Genomic DNA, 17,381 nt, shown 5'->3' on the forward strand with positions numbered 1-17,381 from the left:
AGGGAAGGGATGTCTCAAAATTCAGATACATTTTTTTGCATTTCTTTAATTCCCACTGGTCTCAGTAATCCAATGGTAACTGAGGATCCAAGTACTCTTAATGAATTCAGGCATGATTTATAGGACAGGAGACTGACAGGTGGCTCTCAATGATGGTGATAGTCAAGTGATAGAACAATGTCACGGTCAGTGAACTTGCAGCATATACTGCAATATTGATATATCTGCAATAAGTATGTGGTAAGAAGAATATCGCCACCAGTGACAAAGCAGCAAGGACTCATCTGTGACCAGCAGCGGAGAAAGCCGGGAAGAAGGGAAAGACTGACGACTTCAGGGGGCTCAGGGCATTAATTAACAATAAAGAGGTTTATAATTGTGAAGGTGAAACATCTTAGACGTGATTATGATAAGTTTTATCTCAGTTCATTAGGTTTCAGATACTGTTGGACCCTCATAAGTTACAGCAGTGAATGACATAAATGTAGATGTGCTGTGTAATTATTAACACATGACTATATATTCAGCAAGATTCCTGTAGATTACAGAAAAAGGTTAAATTCAGTCTGTACAAATCATTTGTTCTCTTCTTGTTCGGATGCTTCTTTCTATGTATTCTGTAAATGACATCAGAAGTGATTTGAACTGCTTCACTCGCTGCAGTTTCTTCTGTCATGAGTGATTTGTAGTGGAAAAAAATCTTGTTGTTTTCTTAATAAATATCATATTGATAATAAAGTAAAAGAAATATGCGTCAAGATTTTATACCAAATTTATACTAAATTCATCCTGTTAAAGAAGTCTTGGAAAGATTTAGTGGATTTTACTGGATGTAAACTTCAATCGACTTGCTGTTGAACTCAAATAGTAGTGCAATTAAATTTTTCATGAAAAGCGCAAAAAAAAAAAAAAAATCACAAAGAGTTTCAGTGTTTTAAAAGAGCTACATGTTATTTGATCGCTTAAAAGACTCATGACATAATTTGTTAAATTACCCTGTAATTGACTTCAATCACTCCGTTATTGACAAACTCGCTTGTTTGTCAATAAAGTTAAAAAAAAAAAGAAAAAAAAAAAAGAAGAAGCTCGTAGCACACTAGTAGTACACAGGTAGCACACTACATAGTAGTGCGGTGGCCAATCCGAGTGGGTTTTGTTCACTCTGCTGCACTAAGTAGTGGACAAGTGGATATTCTGCACGCAACAACAGTTGCATACCCATTCATGCAAAAAAGAAAAAAACTTTCTGGCCTCGATAAACTATTAAATCCTCCACAATGTAAAAAAAAAAAAAAAAAAATGGCTTTTGGATATTTACATTGTGGAGGAACGTCGCGCCGTTTCGACGTCACACCGGGGTCCTCCATGAACCGCAGTCTCCACGTGAGTATATCAACAGCGTGATGGCCGGCGTGTGAATTCAGCCGCTAACTTGTTGGACTTTTACAAAAGATTGAATCCCAACCACTTCGTCTGTAACATAAGGTATTTGCAATCTGACTGTAAAATCTTTGCTTCTCGTGTTGTGCTCGTCTCCTGCAAAATTAGCTCCATTGAATAGTTCCTCTATGGTCATAACTGCGCCGTTTACGTCGCACTGTATAACTGATATCGTGAAGGTGATTTTTTTTTTTTTTGTGTGTGTATTTTTTTGTTTTTGTATTCTCTCAAGTAGCAGGAAGACGATGGCAACAGTCCGCAAGAAGGTAGACAACCGGATTCGGGTCCAGATTGAGAATGGAGTCGCCTTGCAGCACCGGACCATGTTCGTGGTGGTGGGGGATCGTGGGAGAGATCAGGTATCTATCACTCCCCGTTCAAGCAAGGCACATATAACCTGTGTCAGTAGCCATGACCGTGGTTTGAGTTGGGATTCATTTTCAGTCATTCAGCTTAAAAACAATCAAACCCGTCTCTGATCCAGGTCGTCATCCTACATCACATGCTGTCTAAAGCTGCGGTCAGAGCCCGACCCTCTGTGCTCTGGTGCTACAAAAAAGACCTGGGTTTCAGCAGGTGAGTGTAAACTCCTCACAGAGATTTAGTTGTTTTCAGTGTGTTGTATCGGAAACAGGCCGGCATGTGATTTTTGTCACGTGTGTCTGAAACAGCAATCGGAAAAAGCGCATGAGACAGCTGCAGAAGAAGATCAAAACTGGCACATTGAATCTGAATCAGGACGACCCGTTTGAACTCTTCATCGCTGCAACCAACATCCGCTACTGTTACTACAACGAGACGCACAAGATCCTGGGGAACACCTTCGGGATGTGCGTCTTACAGGTAAATCTTTCTCCTCCGCCCGTTCGTCAGGGGTTGAACAGAGTGAAGAGCGTGTGCTTATGAAATTCGGTGCTGTCGGCACAATAGCTTCCGTTTTACCTCTTCCTCTGGACAAGTAGCTCCCAACTTTGTGGTCAGAACCTGGGAGGGATTGAAGATGCATAATGAAAGTAAAGTTCTTCTGCACAAAGTGCTGTTAACGTTTCTAAATGCTCCTGATATCTTTGCCCCTTTTTCCCCTCTGAGATGTCAGTCTGCGGTGGAGTTGATCGTAGGTGCAGTCTGAGAAGAGGGTTCACGAGAAACACGAGTCAATTTAATGGGGTCACAAAAGAGGGAACTGCTGCTGTAGGTCAACATGAAGCTGATATCAATGAATCCGGTGTTTTCAAGCTATATTTCTTATTCCACTCGTCATGCAGGACTTTGAAGCGCTCACCCCCAACCTCTTGGCAAGAACAGTTGAGACTGTAGAAGGAGGCGGTATCGTGGTCATACTGCTGAGGACAATGAACTCTCTCAAGCAGCTGTACACGATGACTATGGTAAGTCTTTAACTTGATTTATCTCCTCGCGTCAGACTCCGTTTGCTTGTCGGATGATGTGGGACCGTTGTGGCTTGTTTTCCTGCAGGACGTGCACTCCCGATACCGGACAGAGGCTCATCAGGATGTGATTGGAAGGTTCAATGAGAGGTAGCTGCTTCTTACTCTTATGCCGCATATTTGGTCAACGCAATGAAAATCTAACAATGTTATCAAATTTGGTATTTTTAGGTTCATTCTGTCTCTGGCGTCCTGCAAAAACTGTGTTGCCATTGACGACCAGCTCAACATCCTGCCAATCTCCAGCCACGTGGCAAACATCAGGCCAGTGCCTCCAAAGACTCAGGTACGTTTATCAGAGTAGAAACGATTAGTCGTTTAATGGATTAGCTTATCGACAGAAAATGAATTGGCAGCGAGTTTTACAATGGATTATACGTTGAAATCATGTATCAAGGAAAAGTGAGGTGAATATGTACCGTGTTTTATATCACATTAAATCAAATGTCACAACCTGATTGGCTTTTGGTTCAACAAAAATTGCAATATGAAGATATCGTTTTGGATTGTAGGAAACATGCTCTGAGACATTTTCACTATTTCCTGTCATTTTGTAACCTAAACAATTAACCAAAAGTAACTGATAGATTCATGATAAAAAAAAAAAAAAAAATTGTTACTTGCAGCCTTCATCTGTGCACACAATCCACTTTGATAAAAGTAAAAAGCACAATTATCTGCTTGTTTGTATAAAATATAAATCTCATACTAACTGGTTTCAGTGTTCTGCTCACTGGCTTCCTGTTTCTTTAGGGTTGATTTAAAAATGTGCTCTTGTCATGCAAACCTTCACGTATTAAGGCCTGTTTCAAATGTTCTAGGTTTTCCATTTATTATTCCGTATATCCAAAAATACATTTTTAAATTTCCATTCCATCTGAGCTTCTCTCTTAGGATAATATTGAAAATATCCAAACGGTTCTGGTTGTCTTAAGTTGTACATCGTAGGGTCAAAAACCTATTTTTGTCCACTACTTGTTTTAAGCTGAATCACTATTCAAAACATCTAAACTTGTTACTTGTACATGTCACATGATCTCAATAACTGCAGGAATGAATTTACACATAACAATAACTGTAACCAAAAAAAATTTTTAGTATTTGTTCTACCAAAAATAAACAGAATTATCATAATAATAGAATTCTGATGTTTAAGTAGAAATCAACAAATCACAAACTTATTTGTAATATTCATGGACAGATTTGGCTTTTGCAGTGGTGTATAAGTTTGCTACCTTTTTGGCGCTATGTTCTCCTCTGACCGTCTGTCACTTCCCCCTCAGGAGGAAGGTTTGTCCCCTCGTGAACAGGAGCTAAAGGATCTGAAGGAGTCTCTTCAGGACACTCAGCCTGTCGGTGTGTTGGTGGATGCCTGCAGGACCATGGACCAGGTCAGAGCCTTTTTTTTAAGATACAGTGCATCCGGAAAGTATTCACAGCGCTTCACTTTTTCCACATTTTGTTATGTTACAGCCTTATTCCAAAATGGATTCAATACATTTTTTTCCCTCAAAATTCTACACACAGTACCCCATAATGATAACGTGAAAAACATTTTTTTTAAATTTTTGCAAATCTATTAAAAATGTACATAAGTATTCACAGCATTTACCATGACATTCAAAATTGATCTCAGGTGCATCCTGTTTCCACTGATCATCCTTGACATGTTTCGACAACTTGATTGGAGTCCACCTGGTAAATTCAGTTGATTGGACATAATTTGGAAAGGCGCACACCGTCTATATAAGGTCCCACCATTGACAGTGCATGTCAGAGCACAAACCAAACCATGAAGTCCAAAGAATTGTCTGTAGACCTCTGAGACAGGATTGTATCGAGGCACAGATCTGGGGAAGGGTACAGAAAAATGTCTGCAGCATTGAAGGTCCCAATGAGCACAGTGGCCTCCATCATCCATAAATGGAAGAAGTTTGGAACCACCAGGACTCTTCCTAGAGTCGGCCGCCCGGTCAAACTGAGCGATCGGGGGAGAAGGGCCTTAGTCAGGGAGGTGACCAAGAACCCGATGGTCACTCTGACAGAGCTCCAACGTTGCTCTGTGAAGAGAGGAGAACCTTCCAGAAGGACAACCATCTCTGCAGCACTCCACCAAGCAGGCCTGTATGGTAGAGTGGCCAGACGGAAGCCACTCCTCAGTAAAAGGGTCATGACAGCCCACCTGGAGTTTACCAAAAGGCACCTGAAGGACTCTCAGACCATGAGAAACAAAATGATCTGGTCTGATGAAACAAAGATTGAACTCTTTGGCCTGAATGCTGTAAATACATTCCGGATGCACTGTATATTCACCAGTTTCGATTTCTTATGAATGCACCTGTAAAATTCAAAGTTTGACATAACTTGAGCCGTTTCAAGTAACGTGAATTTTTTTAGTTCAATGATCATGATGGTGTCTAACGAACGCCACATCAGTAGGTGTCCCAGTTGTCAGTTTGAATGCTTGTCCCGCAGGCGAAGGCAGTGCTGAAGTTTATTGAAGGAATATCCGAGAAGACCCTGAGGAGCACCGTGGCTATGACTGCTGCCCGTGGTCGAGGAAAGTCTGCTGCTCTCGGGCTGGCTGTTGCGGGAGCTGTGGCTTTCGGGTACGGATCAGTTTTATAATGTCATAAAAGTATCACTTTTGTTGGTTACATAGTTGTCAGTTGTCGCCAATCATTATCTGACATTTTTTTACAGCTACTCCAATATCTTTGTGACCTCACCGAGCCCGGACAACCTTCACACCATGTTTGAATTCATCTTCAAAGGCTTCGATGCCCTGCAGTATCAGGTAGACTGTGACCATCTGCTCCGTATCAGTGCTGGTATGACCATGCTGTGAGCATGTGCAACTTAATATTCCTGTTTGCGTTTGTAGGAGCATCTCGACTATGAAATCATCCAGTCTCTGAACCCAGAGTTCAACAAAGCAGTGGTGCGGGTAAACATCTTCAAAGAGCATCGGCAGACGATTCAGGTAAACCAGACCAGAACGCTTGTCTTTATTTCCTGAAATATAGATGAAATATGCACATCTGACCTTCCTGTCACTGTGACCAACAGTACATCCACCCAGGTGATGCAGTGAAACTGGGCCAGGCGGAGCTGCTGGTCATCGACGAGGCCGCGGCTATTCCTCTTCCTCTGGTGAAGAAACTGCTGGGGCCTTATCTGGTTTTCATGGCCTCCACCATCAACGGGTCAGTCATGAGGCTGAGTGACAAGCAAATACCACATTAATTTTGATTTAATACTGTCACACACCATGATTTTTAGAGTTTAGAGTAATATGGATTTAATAAAAATCCAGAAGGGGGACTGAAATGTTTTTGTTCAACCAGTTGTTACTTCAAAAAATGTAAAATACTCTAGAGAAGTTGTAACCGGTGAATCTTTAACCTTTTGCTTTAAGAATGACTTGAACGACTAATCTGTCATCACAATAGTTGGCAGAAGTGGCTGCTTATTACATGTATCTTGTTCACTCCTTTCACTGTGAATTCTTTTTTTTTAAATTTTTGATCACTGATGTTCTTCATGTGTGCAGGTACGAAGGCACCGGCCGCTCTCTTTCCCTCAAACTGCTTCAGCAGTTGAGGCAGCAGAGTGCAGACAGCCAGCAGAGCATGTCGGCGGAGAACAGGACCACCAGCACAGAGAGACTAGCGGCAGGTTGGTGCCTCATCCTTTTTTCATGTGCGTGTTCAGTGTGCCTCTGTCGTCTTAACTGATCGCCGTTTTCCTCTCTGCCTCCACAGCGCGCTCTCTCCACGAGGTCTCTCTGCACGAGTCCATTCGGTACGCTCCAGGAGACGCCGTTGAGAAGTGGCTGAACGAGCTGCTCTGTCTCGACTGTCTCAGCATTCCCAGGCTCATTTCTGGCTGCCCGCTCCCACAGACCTGTGATCTGTATCCTTCATTGTCTTCAAACCTTTTTTTTTTTTTTTTTTTTTTTAAATCTTTCAGACTTATAGTAACTGAGGCTCCAATGCTACATGTGTGATTTAGGTGTTGGGCGAGGATTACTCCTGTACAAAGTGTTTTTGTACATTTCTGTGCACAACCCGTTCAGAGAAGGACTGCAACGCATGATGATTTTCATTATCAATTAACCTGCTGAATATTTTCTTATATAGAGGCTTGATATATAAAATCTCTGAATATATCGTAATAATTTTGCCTTTTACAAATTTCTAAAAACCAACAGGACATGCAAAACCTAAACATCGTTTTACAAAGGAAATCAACAAATCGTCACATATCGCTGAAACTGACGAAAGTCTGGTATTTTTGCTTCAAAGTAAACACGCATGATTGAATATTATCTGCCGTTTAATGTCAACCAGCTGCAATTGATTGAAAACATTAAAGTCAGAGATACAGCTACGTCAATTCAAAATCATGTATTCAAACCCTGTTGAAAATGGACTAAAATCAAAGTAGTTTTCAAAAACCAAGTGAATATTTAGGATATTACTAACCTCTGGGATTGTCTAAAAAAAACAACTATTTTTTTTAATTTATTTTGACGCTGCCAATCACATCTACATCCACAACGGGTACGATTAATCTGTATTGTGATATGATGATGACTAGCCGAGTAGGCCTATGTCATCATCCACATGACACTTGTACACAATAAAAATTGTGCCAAATCCAATTGATGCAGGTCCTACAGCAAAGTTTACAATGGAATACTACTGCACGGAGCTACTCTTGTTTTGGGTACACAAATAAGGATGACACTCAACACACCCGCCTGTCTACAAGCATCATCTGTCATGAAGGAAAGTGGATGATGTAATGTTGATGCTTAATCCTCACCAGCGTTACACATCCTGATTTTAGTTAGACAGTAGATGTTTCACTAATCTGGACCCGAGTCCGCCTCTCCAAATGGATCCGGGCACAGAGGGTCAGACTGTGCCCGAGTACAGTACAGTACACAACGTTCACACTTTCCAAACGGGGCAATGAGTGTCAATTGATTTATAAATTGATGAACCATCTAAACTATCAAATGTATTCATCTGAGCCGAATAGACTCTCAGGTGAATTCTAGTAAATCAAAACATGTTTTGACTGCAGCATCTCAGAAATCTCGTCATAAATCTGTTGATTCTTTTCCTGTCACACTGTAGACCACCAGCACTGTGGACTGTCATCACGTCTTTAACTCTCACTGTCCAGATATTATGTGAACAGAGACACACTGTTCTGTTACCACAGAGCGTCTGAGGCTTTCTTGCAGAGGTTGATGGCTCTCTATGTGGCATCGCACTACAAGGTGATAATAGTTTTAACTTTCTTATCCACGGGGTGCATAATGTCTAGCACACAATGCTGTGTCATCTGTGTGTCTGTTTGCTGACTCATTGTTTATCTGTGGCTCCAGAATTCCCCCAACGACTTGCAGATGTTGTCTGACGCTCCGGCCCATCACCTCTTCTGCCTCCTGCCACCGGTTCCTCCCACACAGAACTCACTGCCTGAGGTCCTCGCTGTGGTGCAGGTAATAGAAGACACTCTGGATCCCTTATTCAATTCTTGCTGTTTTTAATGGCTGCCATGGATTTTTTTTTTTAAAAAGACACCTGAATCACAAGCTTGAGCCCCATCACACGGACAATGCATTTGTTTGTGACAAACCAGCTTTTGGTTTTGATTCATACCGGCATGTGTCCCTCTACTCCTTCAGGTGTGTCTCGAGGGGGAAATATCAAAGCAGTCTATCCTCAACAGTCTCGCCAGAGGGAAGAAGGCGTCAGGCGACCTCATTCCCTGGACTGTATCTGAACAGGTACACACCGGTCACAAAGCTTTCGACAAAACCGTCACAGCTCACGTTTCTGCCGTGTAATGATGAATCCTCTTCTCTTCTCGCCGCAGTTCCAAGACCCGGAGTTTGGCAGCCTGTCTGGAGGCAGAGTGGTGCGAATAGCTGTCAATCCAGACTACCAAGGGGTAAGAACTTGCAAAGGTCTGAGTGTTTGCTCCCTGTTTTTTTTTTAATTTTTTTTTTTATTATTATTATTATTATATCTGGATGTACGAGGTGTGATCAAAAAGTTCCCAAGACCAAGATCAGTACCTGTGTTACATAGTTGTGACACGTCTGCTTTTTCACCATCGACCTGAAACGGGAGCAGAGAGCACACCTCAAATTCTGTGCCGTATTTTGGAGGAACAGAAAGAAGTTGCAGGAAGACAAATCCGATGAGTAGACTTTCTCATCGTGCTGTGAGCAGGTGTGTTCTCATGTTGGAGAACTCCGCTGCCATCACGCCACAGTTCAAGTCGTTTGCACCAAATCTTTCCCTCAAGACACCTCCGATCGTCACAGTAGAACTCGGTAATGACAGTCTGCCATTTGTGGGGTTTTGCTCCGTGAATTCGTCCCCCAGGGTCAAAGACACCCACTTTGCTTGTGCTCCTGACCCGACGTGCCTTCTACAGTCTTGGACGGTGACATTTTGCCCCTCTTCAAACCCCAATGACACTCAAAACACCTCGACCTGCCCGTTGATTCATTGCTGTGGTCTTTCTGAAGCATTTTGAGGGTGTCTGTTGCCGACTTCAAGAGTTTGACAAAAATTTCGATGCTCAAATTTTAGGACTGCAGTGAAATCGTAAATACCCACGTCACAAAAATGCATTTAACGCAGGTGCTGATTTTAATCAAGCGACGCAACTTGGAATACTGATTCAAGAAAGGTAATGCACTGTACAGTGTTTCCACAGCAGGCCCTTTTCCCCAGAAACAGGAGCCTTTTTTTTTTTTTTTAATTAACTCTGTTCCCCTGTTTATATTTCCAGCAGAGTCTAAAGTAAGTTTTGGGGAGAAAGTTCTACCTGCTAAAAGACTGATCGGTGGGCAGTCTTTACTGTTTTGGGGACTTTCAGGGCAGGTCATGCAGGGCTTTGTTGCTAACTGGTCAAGTAGCATTTTCTGCAGCATTGTTGTACACTGCATTTTTAAAAACCTGCAACATCAAACATAAAGTACAGTACAGCATTCAGTGGGAATATGATATGTTTATGATTTTGGTATATTGGGTGAGTAATTAGCTTAGTCTTTCTTAGAGCTTTGGCCCTGCAAATCACACTGAGGCTGAGGAACCTTTACCCAAGGGAAGTGTCTGAACATTAGTCCTTTTGTACTTTTGTTAGAATATAACACCTTCTGTAACTTAAGTATCAACCCGTCCACCAGATGGGCTACGGCTCCAGAGCTCTCCAGCTGCTGCAGATGTACTACGAGGGCAAGTTTCCCACCATGGATGAGAGCGCACAGTCAAACCACAATGAAATCACCTCCGTCAGCAGTGAGGTAAGGCGTGAATCAAGAATGCCTGAAAGACGTGCTGCAGATTAAACACACACGGCTGTGACAGAATCTTTGTTGTCCAGGCGGTCAGTCTACTGGAGGAGGTGATCACGCCACGAAAAGAGCTGCCACCTCTGCTGCTGAAGCTGAGTGAGAGGAGAGCGGAGAGGCTGGACTATTTAGGAGTTTCCTACGGTCTTACTGCACAACTGCTCAAGTGAGTTAAACGTGGGGAAGGAAGGGCGGTGGTTTTTTTAAACATTTTTGCAGCATTTAAAGTGTCAAAACTGTTTTCAACCTGACAGGTTCTGGAAGAAAGCAGGTTTCACTCCGGTCTACTTAAGACAAACCCCTGTAAGTTCAACCATTTAATCCTTTTTGCTTGTTTCTGTGCACTGTGCTGCTGGCAGATTCTCTCATTCCTGGTGTGTGTGGTTGTGTCTAGAATGACCTGACGGGGGAGCACTCTTGTGTGATGCTGAAGGAGCTGAATGCAGACGAAGCCCCGGAGCAGAGCCGGTGGCTCTCTGCCTTCTGGAAAGGTGAACTTTCACTGCGCTACGTCAGGAGAACTGGTTTGTTTGATCCCATCAAAGTCCTCCTGAACAGTGTTGATTTTCTGCACTGTAGATTTCCGCCGGCGCTTCCTGTCCCTGCTCTCCTACCAGTTCAGCAGCTTCCACCCAAGCCTGGCACTCAACGTGTTGCAGAATAAGAAGTCCAAGGAGGAGTCGAGCAGTAAGACTCTTCTGCCTACCGTATACACAAATCAGATTTCTTCAGCGTATTACAAAAACGAATCTGACTCGTCTCTGATCTCAACAGTTCTCAGCAGCTCCGAGCTGGCAGCCCACCTCAGCCCCTACGACCTCAAACGTCTTGAGTTGTATTCAAGGAGCATGGTGGACTACCACCTCATCATGGACCTGATCCCAACCGTGGCGCGCATGTTCTGCCTCAAGCAGCTCGGTGACACCTCCCTCTCGGCAGCACAGTGTGTATGTTCCCCCCCCCCCAAAGTTCTGCTTCCCAGATGTCGCCGTGTTGTAGCCGTTCCGTTGTAAATGTTGATGTGCTGATGCCCGTTGTTCTCCAGGCGTTACTGCTGGGAATCGGACTGCAGCACAAGTCTGTGAACCAGCTAGAAAAGGAGATTGCTCTCCCAAGTTCGCAGCTCATGGGCCTCTTCAACCGTCTCATCCGCAAGATTGTGCAAGTGAGTTGACACCAACATTAAAAGTCATATTGTAAAACCTACTACAAAGATGTCATGCAGCTTATTATTAAAACAGCTGCAATAGTATAACTTACTATTGTATTCACCCTTTCTGTACCAGGTGTTCACCAGCATCCAAGAAAAAGCGATAGAGGCACAAATGGCCGCCACTAAAGACGTCACCATGGAGCCAACTGTCAGAAGCCTTAATGAAGATCTGGTATGTGCAGTTTTGATAATAATAAAGCAAAAACACCAAACTTTTGGCTGTCAAATTTGAAACCCTGCTCATCCTTTTAGTTTTATATAATGCATTTAATATGTTTGTCTTTAGGACTGTTGGTCAAATACAATGTTTAATTTAAAAATATAAAATGTGAGTTTCATGGCAGTGTGATGGGCCTTTTTTCACCGTTTTCAGACATCGACAAACTAAACATTTCTCTAAAATGATCAACACATTGTTTACCAGAACAAGAAATTGTGTTGCAGCCTTGTGCCTAAAGCTGTGCTGAAGCAGCACATTAGCAGAGCACCAGCAGCTGCAAGTGGTCGTTCTGTTTCTACACTAGAGGCGTTCAGGTAGCGTTGAGCGTAGGTCAGAGGAGCTCAGAGCCCAAAACACTAGTTGTTTTAGTTACACGCGTAAAATAGATTTCAAGCCTAAAGATACCCTTCAGGGTTGCAGCTACATGCGTGTAGCGTGTATATCATACGAGCCCGTCACGTCAACAGTGTAGACGGGTGTATGTGTTACCAAAAGAGCCTGTTGTTCCGTCAGATGCGTGTGAAATGGACGACTCAAAAACGCAGCTGAAATTCTTTCTGTCCAGACGCAGGGTAATACTGTATTTGTTTAAAACTAAAAAGATCATATTTTTCTGTCCACAGAATGAAGCAGCGAAGGAGTTTGAGGAAAAGCACAAGCAGGATGTAGAGAGAGTAAAGGAAATGGACCTGGAGGAGTGAGTATGAGGGTCAGAGGACGCCTCGGTCATCACTTGTCTATACAATTTTAAATCCGAGCAGTATTTACTGTCGTTGCCATGGTTTTCTTTGTATTTTCAGGTACAGGATTCGTGGAAATGATGAAGAGTGGGACCAGGTGCTGAAGAAAGCAGGGAACACAGCTATGGTCAGCATCAAAAGGTACAGTGGCTTCCAGGATATTGAGGGAGGGGGGGGGGGGAATCAAGTGTTTGTTTGTAGAAACATGTTTCTAATCATGTGATACTACCAACAGTGATAAGAAGAGGAAATGGGAAGGAGGAAACGCCACAGCGAGCAATGGGGCTCCTCAACATGGGAAACTAAAAAAGAAAGAAATGCAACGTGGAAAATTCAAGAACAACAAGGACAAGCATGGGAAATTTGGAAAGAAGGCGTGAATAAAGAGTAGAGATTAAATAGTGCGGCTGCATTTGCAGGACTGCATGTGTAATTTAGAGAATTTGGACACCTTGGATTGACTTGCAGACACTTCGGTTTACCTTCAAGACTGAATATCCTATTTTATTACGATTTCTTTTTTTTTTTATTGTGTTCCCCAAGTATACCGGCATTTCTGGATGCCACAACCAGTTTGTTCCTCTGACCTGTGTGTAACAAATCAGCAGAAAATAACACACTTCAGCCTGATGTAGTAAAGTATCATTTACTTTCACTTATGTCAAACAAGTTACTGTATTTTTACAGTTCTCTTTCAGTTAATGTCATGATTTCTCTCAATACTTGTATAAAACCTGAGGTATGTGATTGGTCTTTGGCTCCACTGAATCGGTCACTTGAACACCTGAGTGTGTAAATCGTTCCACTTCTGTTTGAGCTGCTGTTTCACGTCCTCTGGTGCGAAGATACAGTCTATGGCCTGCTGGGAGAGCTTCCATACATCTTTACGACTGAGACCAAATGTGGAAGCAGCCAGCTGATATTCCTGAGACAAGTCCGTACTAAAGACTCCTTTATCATCAGTCTGTAACGTGAACAAGAACAAGAAATTATTCAAGGTTGATCTTTGATTTTTCTCACAGGTCTCCATAAGTTTTTCTTTAAAAAAGGGACACTGATTTTACACATGAATGTTTACTCATCACAAGGGGCACTGCTCAGGCTTTCAAAGCATTAGTGACATTTTTGAGACTTTAGTTCTTTGCCAGGAAAACTTGAGTTATAAATTTGCATTTAACAGGCAGGTAGGGTGCAATGACAGGTACTGGGTTGCATTATAGCAGTTGTAGGATTCCAGTGTTTTTGAAGCTTAACTTAATCTAAAACTCTTGAGTATTTCAGCTTCTGCTGCATCGTTTTTGTTTTTAATCACTTCAAAGTCCCACAAGCAAATGAGAGTGCACTGCCACATTGCTGGAAGACCACTACTACGACTACTTCACAAAGTAAACAAATGATAAAAGTTATAACTGAGTATTAAACCTTAGCAAAAATTGAATTACAAATTTGAATTAGTTAAAATAATCTCTGTACTGAGTTGAGGCAGTTTTATGACTATATTAAGACAACATTAACATAGAAGTTTGTTAAAATGAAAGGGTTTTAGATGTGGGGGGGGGGGGGGGATTCTGCCAACTAAAGTAAGGTACCAAATGAAGTCCAATTTTGGCATCAATGCTCAAACTCTGGTTATCATATTGGTATTTAATTATTTTAAATATTACCCAGCCCCAATTAACAATATGTTTACCTTTGAAAAAAGCTTTACTGATTGTGAGGAGCAATAAGAGGAAGAGGAAACTTACACAAATTACACTTGGGTGTCCCAACTGGTACCAGTACTTGAAGTGATGTTTGACGTAGCATGGCACAGTTTGTCCTTTGACATTTGATGTCAGGCAGAGCTCTACAAGAAAGTAAAGACGAGGAAGTAAGATCCATGTCAACTTAGTACTGGTCACACAAAACTAATGATTTCAACCGAGTCTTACCCAGTGGGATGTTGTTCTTCACCACTTTGTCAACGAGGCTTTGAGATCCGCCCACTTCAGGATGGAAGAAGGTGCCGTGACCAATTCTATCTGGAGGAAGATTCAACAGCAAATCAGACTCCTCCAGCTGCGACGGGACCTGCAACAATTTTTTTATCTTAATGATCCCCCTCTTGCACATAATGTGACTAAAATTGTAAAAAATATAATGGTCATACTTCTGAGAGGTGCAGTGACAACTTCAGTCCACAGTTTTTGGCCCTCTGTAGAGCAGGAAGAAGGTCTTTGCCATGGCCCACCTTAAAATGATTTTTCTTTTTACTATGTGAAATATTAAGGCATAATATTATAATAATAATGACACAATAGAATTGTCCTCGGTGATATTTCTGTCGACTGTCGATTGAGTAATTGATGTTTGGAGGCAAAAACTTTAAGATAATTCTTTGATTTTTCTGGCAAAATGGCAAAAAAAAAAAACAGTAATGGATTTTTCCAAATATGACACTACACTTTTAATTACGTCCCTCACTACCATTATTCAAGGTAATGAGAAGTTTTTACTGAAGTAAATTCAACAGCTAACATGTTATGTAAATGATCATGGGTAAGTGACATTACATTGGGCCTTTTCTTTTTAGCTACTTTGAAAACAAACCAAAAAAAAAAAAACGCTTTTAATTGTTACATTAATAAACAAGTACACAAACTAAGTTGTGCAAAAAACTCCTGTAAAAGTACTCAAGTAATGTGCCAGTGGCTTGAAAGATTAACTCAGTGCAATGCGTAGCAAAATATTATTTGGCATTTCCACCTCAGGCCAAACTGTGTGACTAACCGATGGATCTCCACTGAGGTCAAGTCCCACAACCAAACCATCAGATGACAGCATGAACTCCTCAGCCAGCTTCACTGTCTCCATGGCAACTTCAGTTCCATTCCTACGGTCAATCGCCACCAGAAACCTTCAAGATGAATAAGATTTAGCATCATGCACCACTGTGGCCAGCGTTCATTAGAGAGTAAAACTTTATGCACAATTTTGGTGGTTTTAACACGAGCCAATGACGACGTGTCCAACACAGCCTGCAAACGTAAACTCGGTAAGAAGCTGAAGGTTTGTCATTATTCCTATGCTCATATATTCATAATCATTACATTTATTTCTTAGTGATAACTTGCCTCTGGAAGCTTGAGGAGTAAAGTGTGTACCACAGTATTTTTAAAGCCGTAGTAAAGCGATTCAGTCTGGGTCAGCTCAACATGTGTCTGTGTGGAACATGAAGTAAAAAGTCAGAGGCCCGGGTGGTAAAGTGTTTTTGCAAAACCGAGTTGCTTATTGCAAGAGTTCTGTTTAGGAAAATGATAAGACCGTGGGACCACGAGTGCCGGATCTTATAATATCGAGTGAGCCAACCTGACGTCAATGTCCACGCCCTCATTTTTACACTGCTGGATGGCTTTGATGACGGTTTCAATATAACTCTTCTTTGTCAGTCCTAGGAAAAAAAGAATAAACCTGGTGACCCTGATGAGCTGGTGAAACAAACCTGACAGTAAAACCGTGCCATCAAATCATCAGGCATCCTTACCCGTGTCTTTCACCTCCCTTGGAGTACTTCTTAGTTCTAAATATTTGACACCATCAGCTGCAAACTCCTTGATAACATCTGTAGTCACCTATAGAAAAAAAAAAAACAGCTGTTGTTGATATTCTGAGAAACGTTAAGATGCACAAAAAAAAAAAAAAAATGTGTACGCCAATCCTCACCATCAGGACATCCTCCTCCGTGTCCACCAATTTATGGATGACCTTGAAGACTTCAAAACACCTGCGGACACACGAGTCGTGTGGTTTTAATATTAACACTTTTATCGCTCTTCGGCAGCTTCTCTCGTCTACTTAGCTGATTTTCTTCTTTTCATGTGGAAAAAAAAAAAAAAATACCCACTCAAAGTTTACTCATTCGTGTTTACATAACTTAGTTTAAGATATGATAAATGGGATTTCAAATGAACTTCAGAGTGACGTGCAGACATGTATACGCACTCATCCAGCGTCCTCTGCTGGCCTTTGCCGATCGCAGTCGTGCTGTGATCAATGTCGAGATGCGGCTTTTGTCTGATGAGCTTCTCGATGGTTTGGGAGCTCACGGAGCCGTTCAGGTGAGCATGAAGCTCCTGGTCACAGTCAAAACATGAACATTTCTTCTTCAGAAACACCTTTAAATCCCGAGTGCGCTCAACATTTCTCACTTTACACTGTTGACTTACCACTTTCGGCAGCTGCCGATAAAAAACACCCTCGTTATCCATCAGAAAAGTAAAACCAAAGCGGAGTCGGTCTGCAAGCCCTGGGTTGTTTTCCGCCTTCAACCTAATCTTTGCATTCAGTGCATTTTCCCGGAGCACCACCAAGCGCAACAGAGAAACAATTCCCCCGCCCCTCCTGCTGCGGGTTCACGCGTCAAAGGTTCCGCTAGTCGGACTTCCACTGGGCCTCATTCACTAATATGTGCGTAGAAATGTTCTTACTTTGCGCACAAAGTAAACGCGCACGCAAAAATCAACGTGGGATTCATGAAAATAAGGTTCTCGCCACCTTCCGTATCTCAGCGAGTCAGAATCACTCTAAATTGTCAGGCGCGTGTCCGCGATCTGCAAATAGCATGCGGACACGCCCCCATTTCTCCATATAAGGACACTTTTTTGGTCCGGAGCTGTATCGTGAAGAAAGCGGTGGAGAGAAGAGAGAGAGAAGAGAAGTTGACAGAGATGGCGCCACAAATTCTAAAGAAAAATTCTGCAATAGCAGAAATTGGGAAAAAATTGTGTCTGAGGTGGAAGAAAGGGAACACTTTGCAAAAGTGTATGCTCAGGAGTAGCAATGGTTAAAAAAAAAAAAAAAAAGAAAAAAAAGACGAGGTTCCTGAGGCTGCTGTGTCCCCTGAATTGCGCATTGTGGCACAGGTTAACCCGATGAACACAACAACAGCGCAGCGAGT

General features: G+C 42.2%; 2 protein-coding genes across 3 annotated transcripts; one reads left to right on the forward strand and one right to left on the reverse strand.

The window, feature by feature from the left end:
* The first annotated feature begins 1,346 nt into the window (after nucleotides 1–1,346).
* nat10 (N-acetyltransferase 10) lies at nucleotides 1,347–13,192 on the forward strand. 2 transcript variants are annotated; one of them, XM_069161895.1, is made up of 29 exons: nucleotides 1,347–1,485; nucleotides 1,673–1,799; nucleotides 1,925–2,016; nucleotides 2,112–2,283; nucleotides 2,706–2,828; nucleotides 2,917–2,978; nucleotides 3,060–3,174; nucleotides 4,172–4,279; nucleotides 5,364–5,497; nucleotides 5,592–5,685; nucleotides 5,773–5,871; nucleotides 5,958–6,094; nucleotides 6,442–6,566; nucleotides 6,653–6,803; nucleotides 8,085–8,181; nucleotides 8,290–8,406; nucleotides 8,593–8,694; nucleotides 8,784–8,858; nucleotides 10,108–10,224; nucleotides 10,305–10,438; nucleotides 10,527–10,575; nucleotides 10,667–10,763; nucleotides 10,852–10,959; nucleotides 11,047–11,219; nucleotides 11,318–11,437; nucleotides 11,559–11,657; nucleotides 12,329–12,402; nucleotides 12,506–12,586; nucleotides 12,681–13,192. In XM_069161895.1, the coding sequence occupies exons 2-29, from the start codon at nucleotides 1,686–1,688 to the stop codon at nucleotides 12,823–12,825; spliced, it is 3,114 nt and encodes a 1,037-aa protein (XP_069017996.1). In that variant the 5' UTR covers nucleotides 1,347–1,485; nucleotides 1,673–1,685; the 3' UTR covers nucleotides 12,826–13,192. The 2 variants fall into 2 exon arrangements, with proteins under 2 accessions (XP_069017996.1, XP_069017995.1); XM_069161894.1 differs by having other exon boundaries at nucleotides 1,676–1,799.
* Nucleotides 13,193–13,201: 9 nt separating this feature from the next.
* mapda (N6-Methyl-AMP deaminase) lies at nucleotides 13,202–16,985 on the reverse strand. Its single transcript, XM_069161899.1, has 10 exons — nucleotides 16,651–16,985; nucleotides 16,427–16,557; nucleotides 16,148–16,208; nucleotides 15,969–16,056; nucleotides 15,794–15,875; nucleotides 15,215–15,341; nucleotides 14,595–14,675; nucleotides 14,377–14,515; nucleotides 14,191–14,291; nucleotides 13,202–13,409 (listed from the first exon to the last, which is right to left on the reverse strand). Exons 1-10 carry the CDS (start codon nucleotides 16,690–16,692, stop codon nucleotides 13,218–13,220), a joined length of 1,044 nt encoding a protein of 347 aa, XP_069018000.1. The 5' UTR covers nucleotides 16,693–16,985; the 3' UTR covers nucleotides 13,202–13,217.
* Nucleotides 16,986–17,381: the final 396 nt, after the last annotated feature.

This window comes from Embiotoca jacksoni, unplaced genomic scaffold (assembly GCF_022577435.1).
Source record: "Embiotoca jacksoni isolate LCO1_2020_lvr unplaced genomic scaffold, fEmbJac1.0.p SCAF_3, whole genome shotgun sequence".
In the NCBI taxonomy this organism is placed as follows: domain Eukaryota; kingdom Metazoa; phylum Chordata; class Actinopteri; family Embiotocidae; genus Embiotoca; species Embiotoca jacksoni.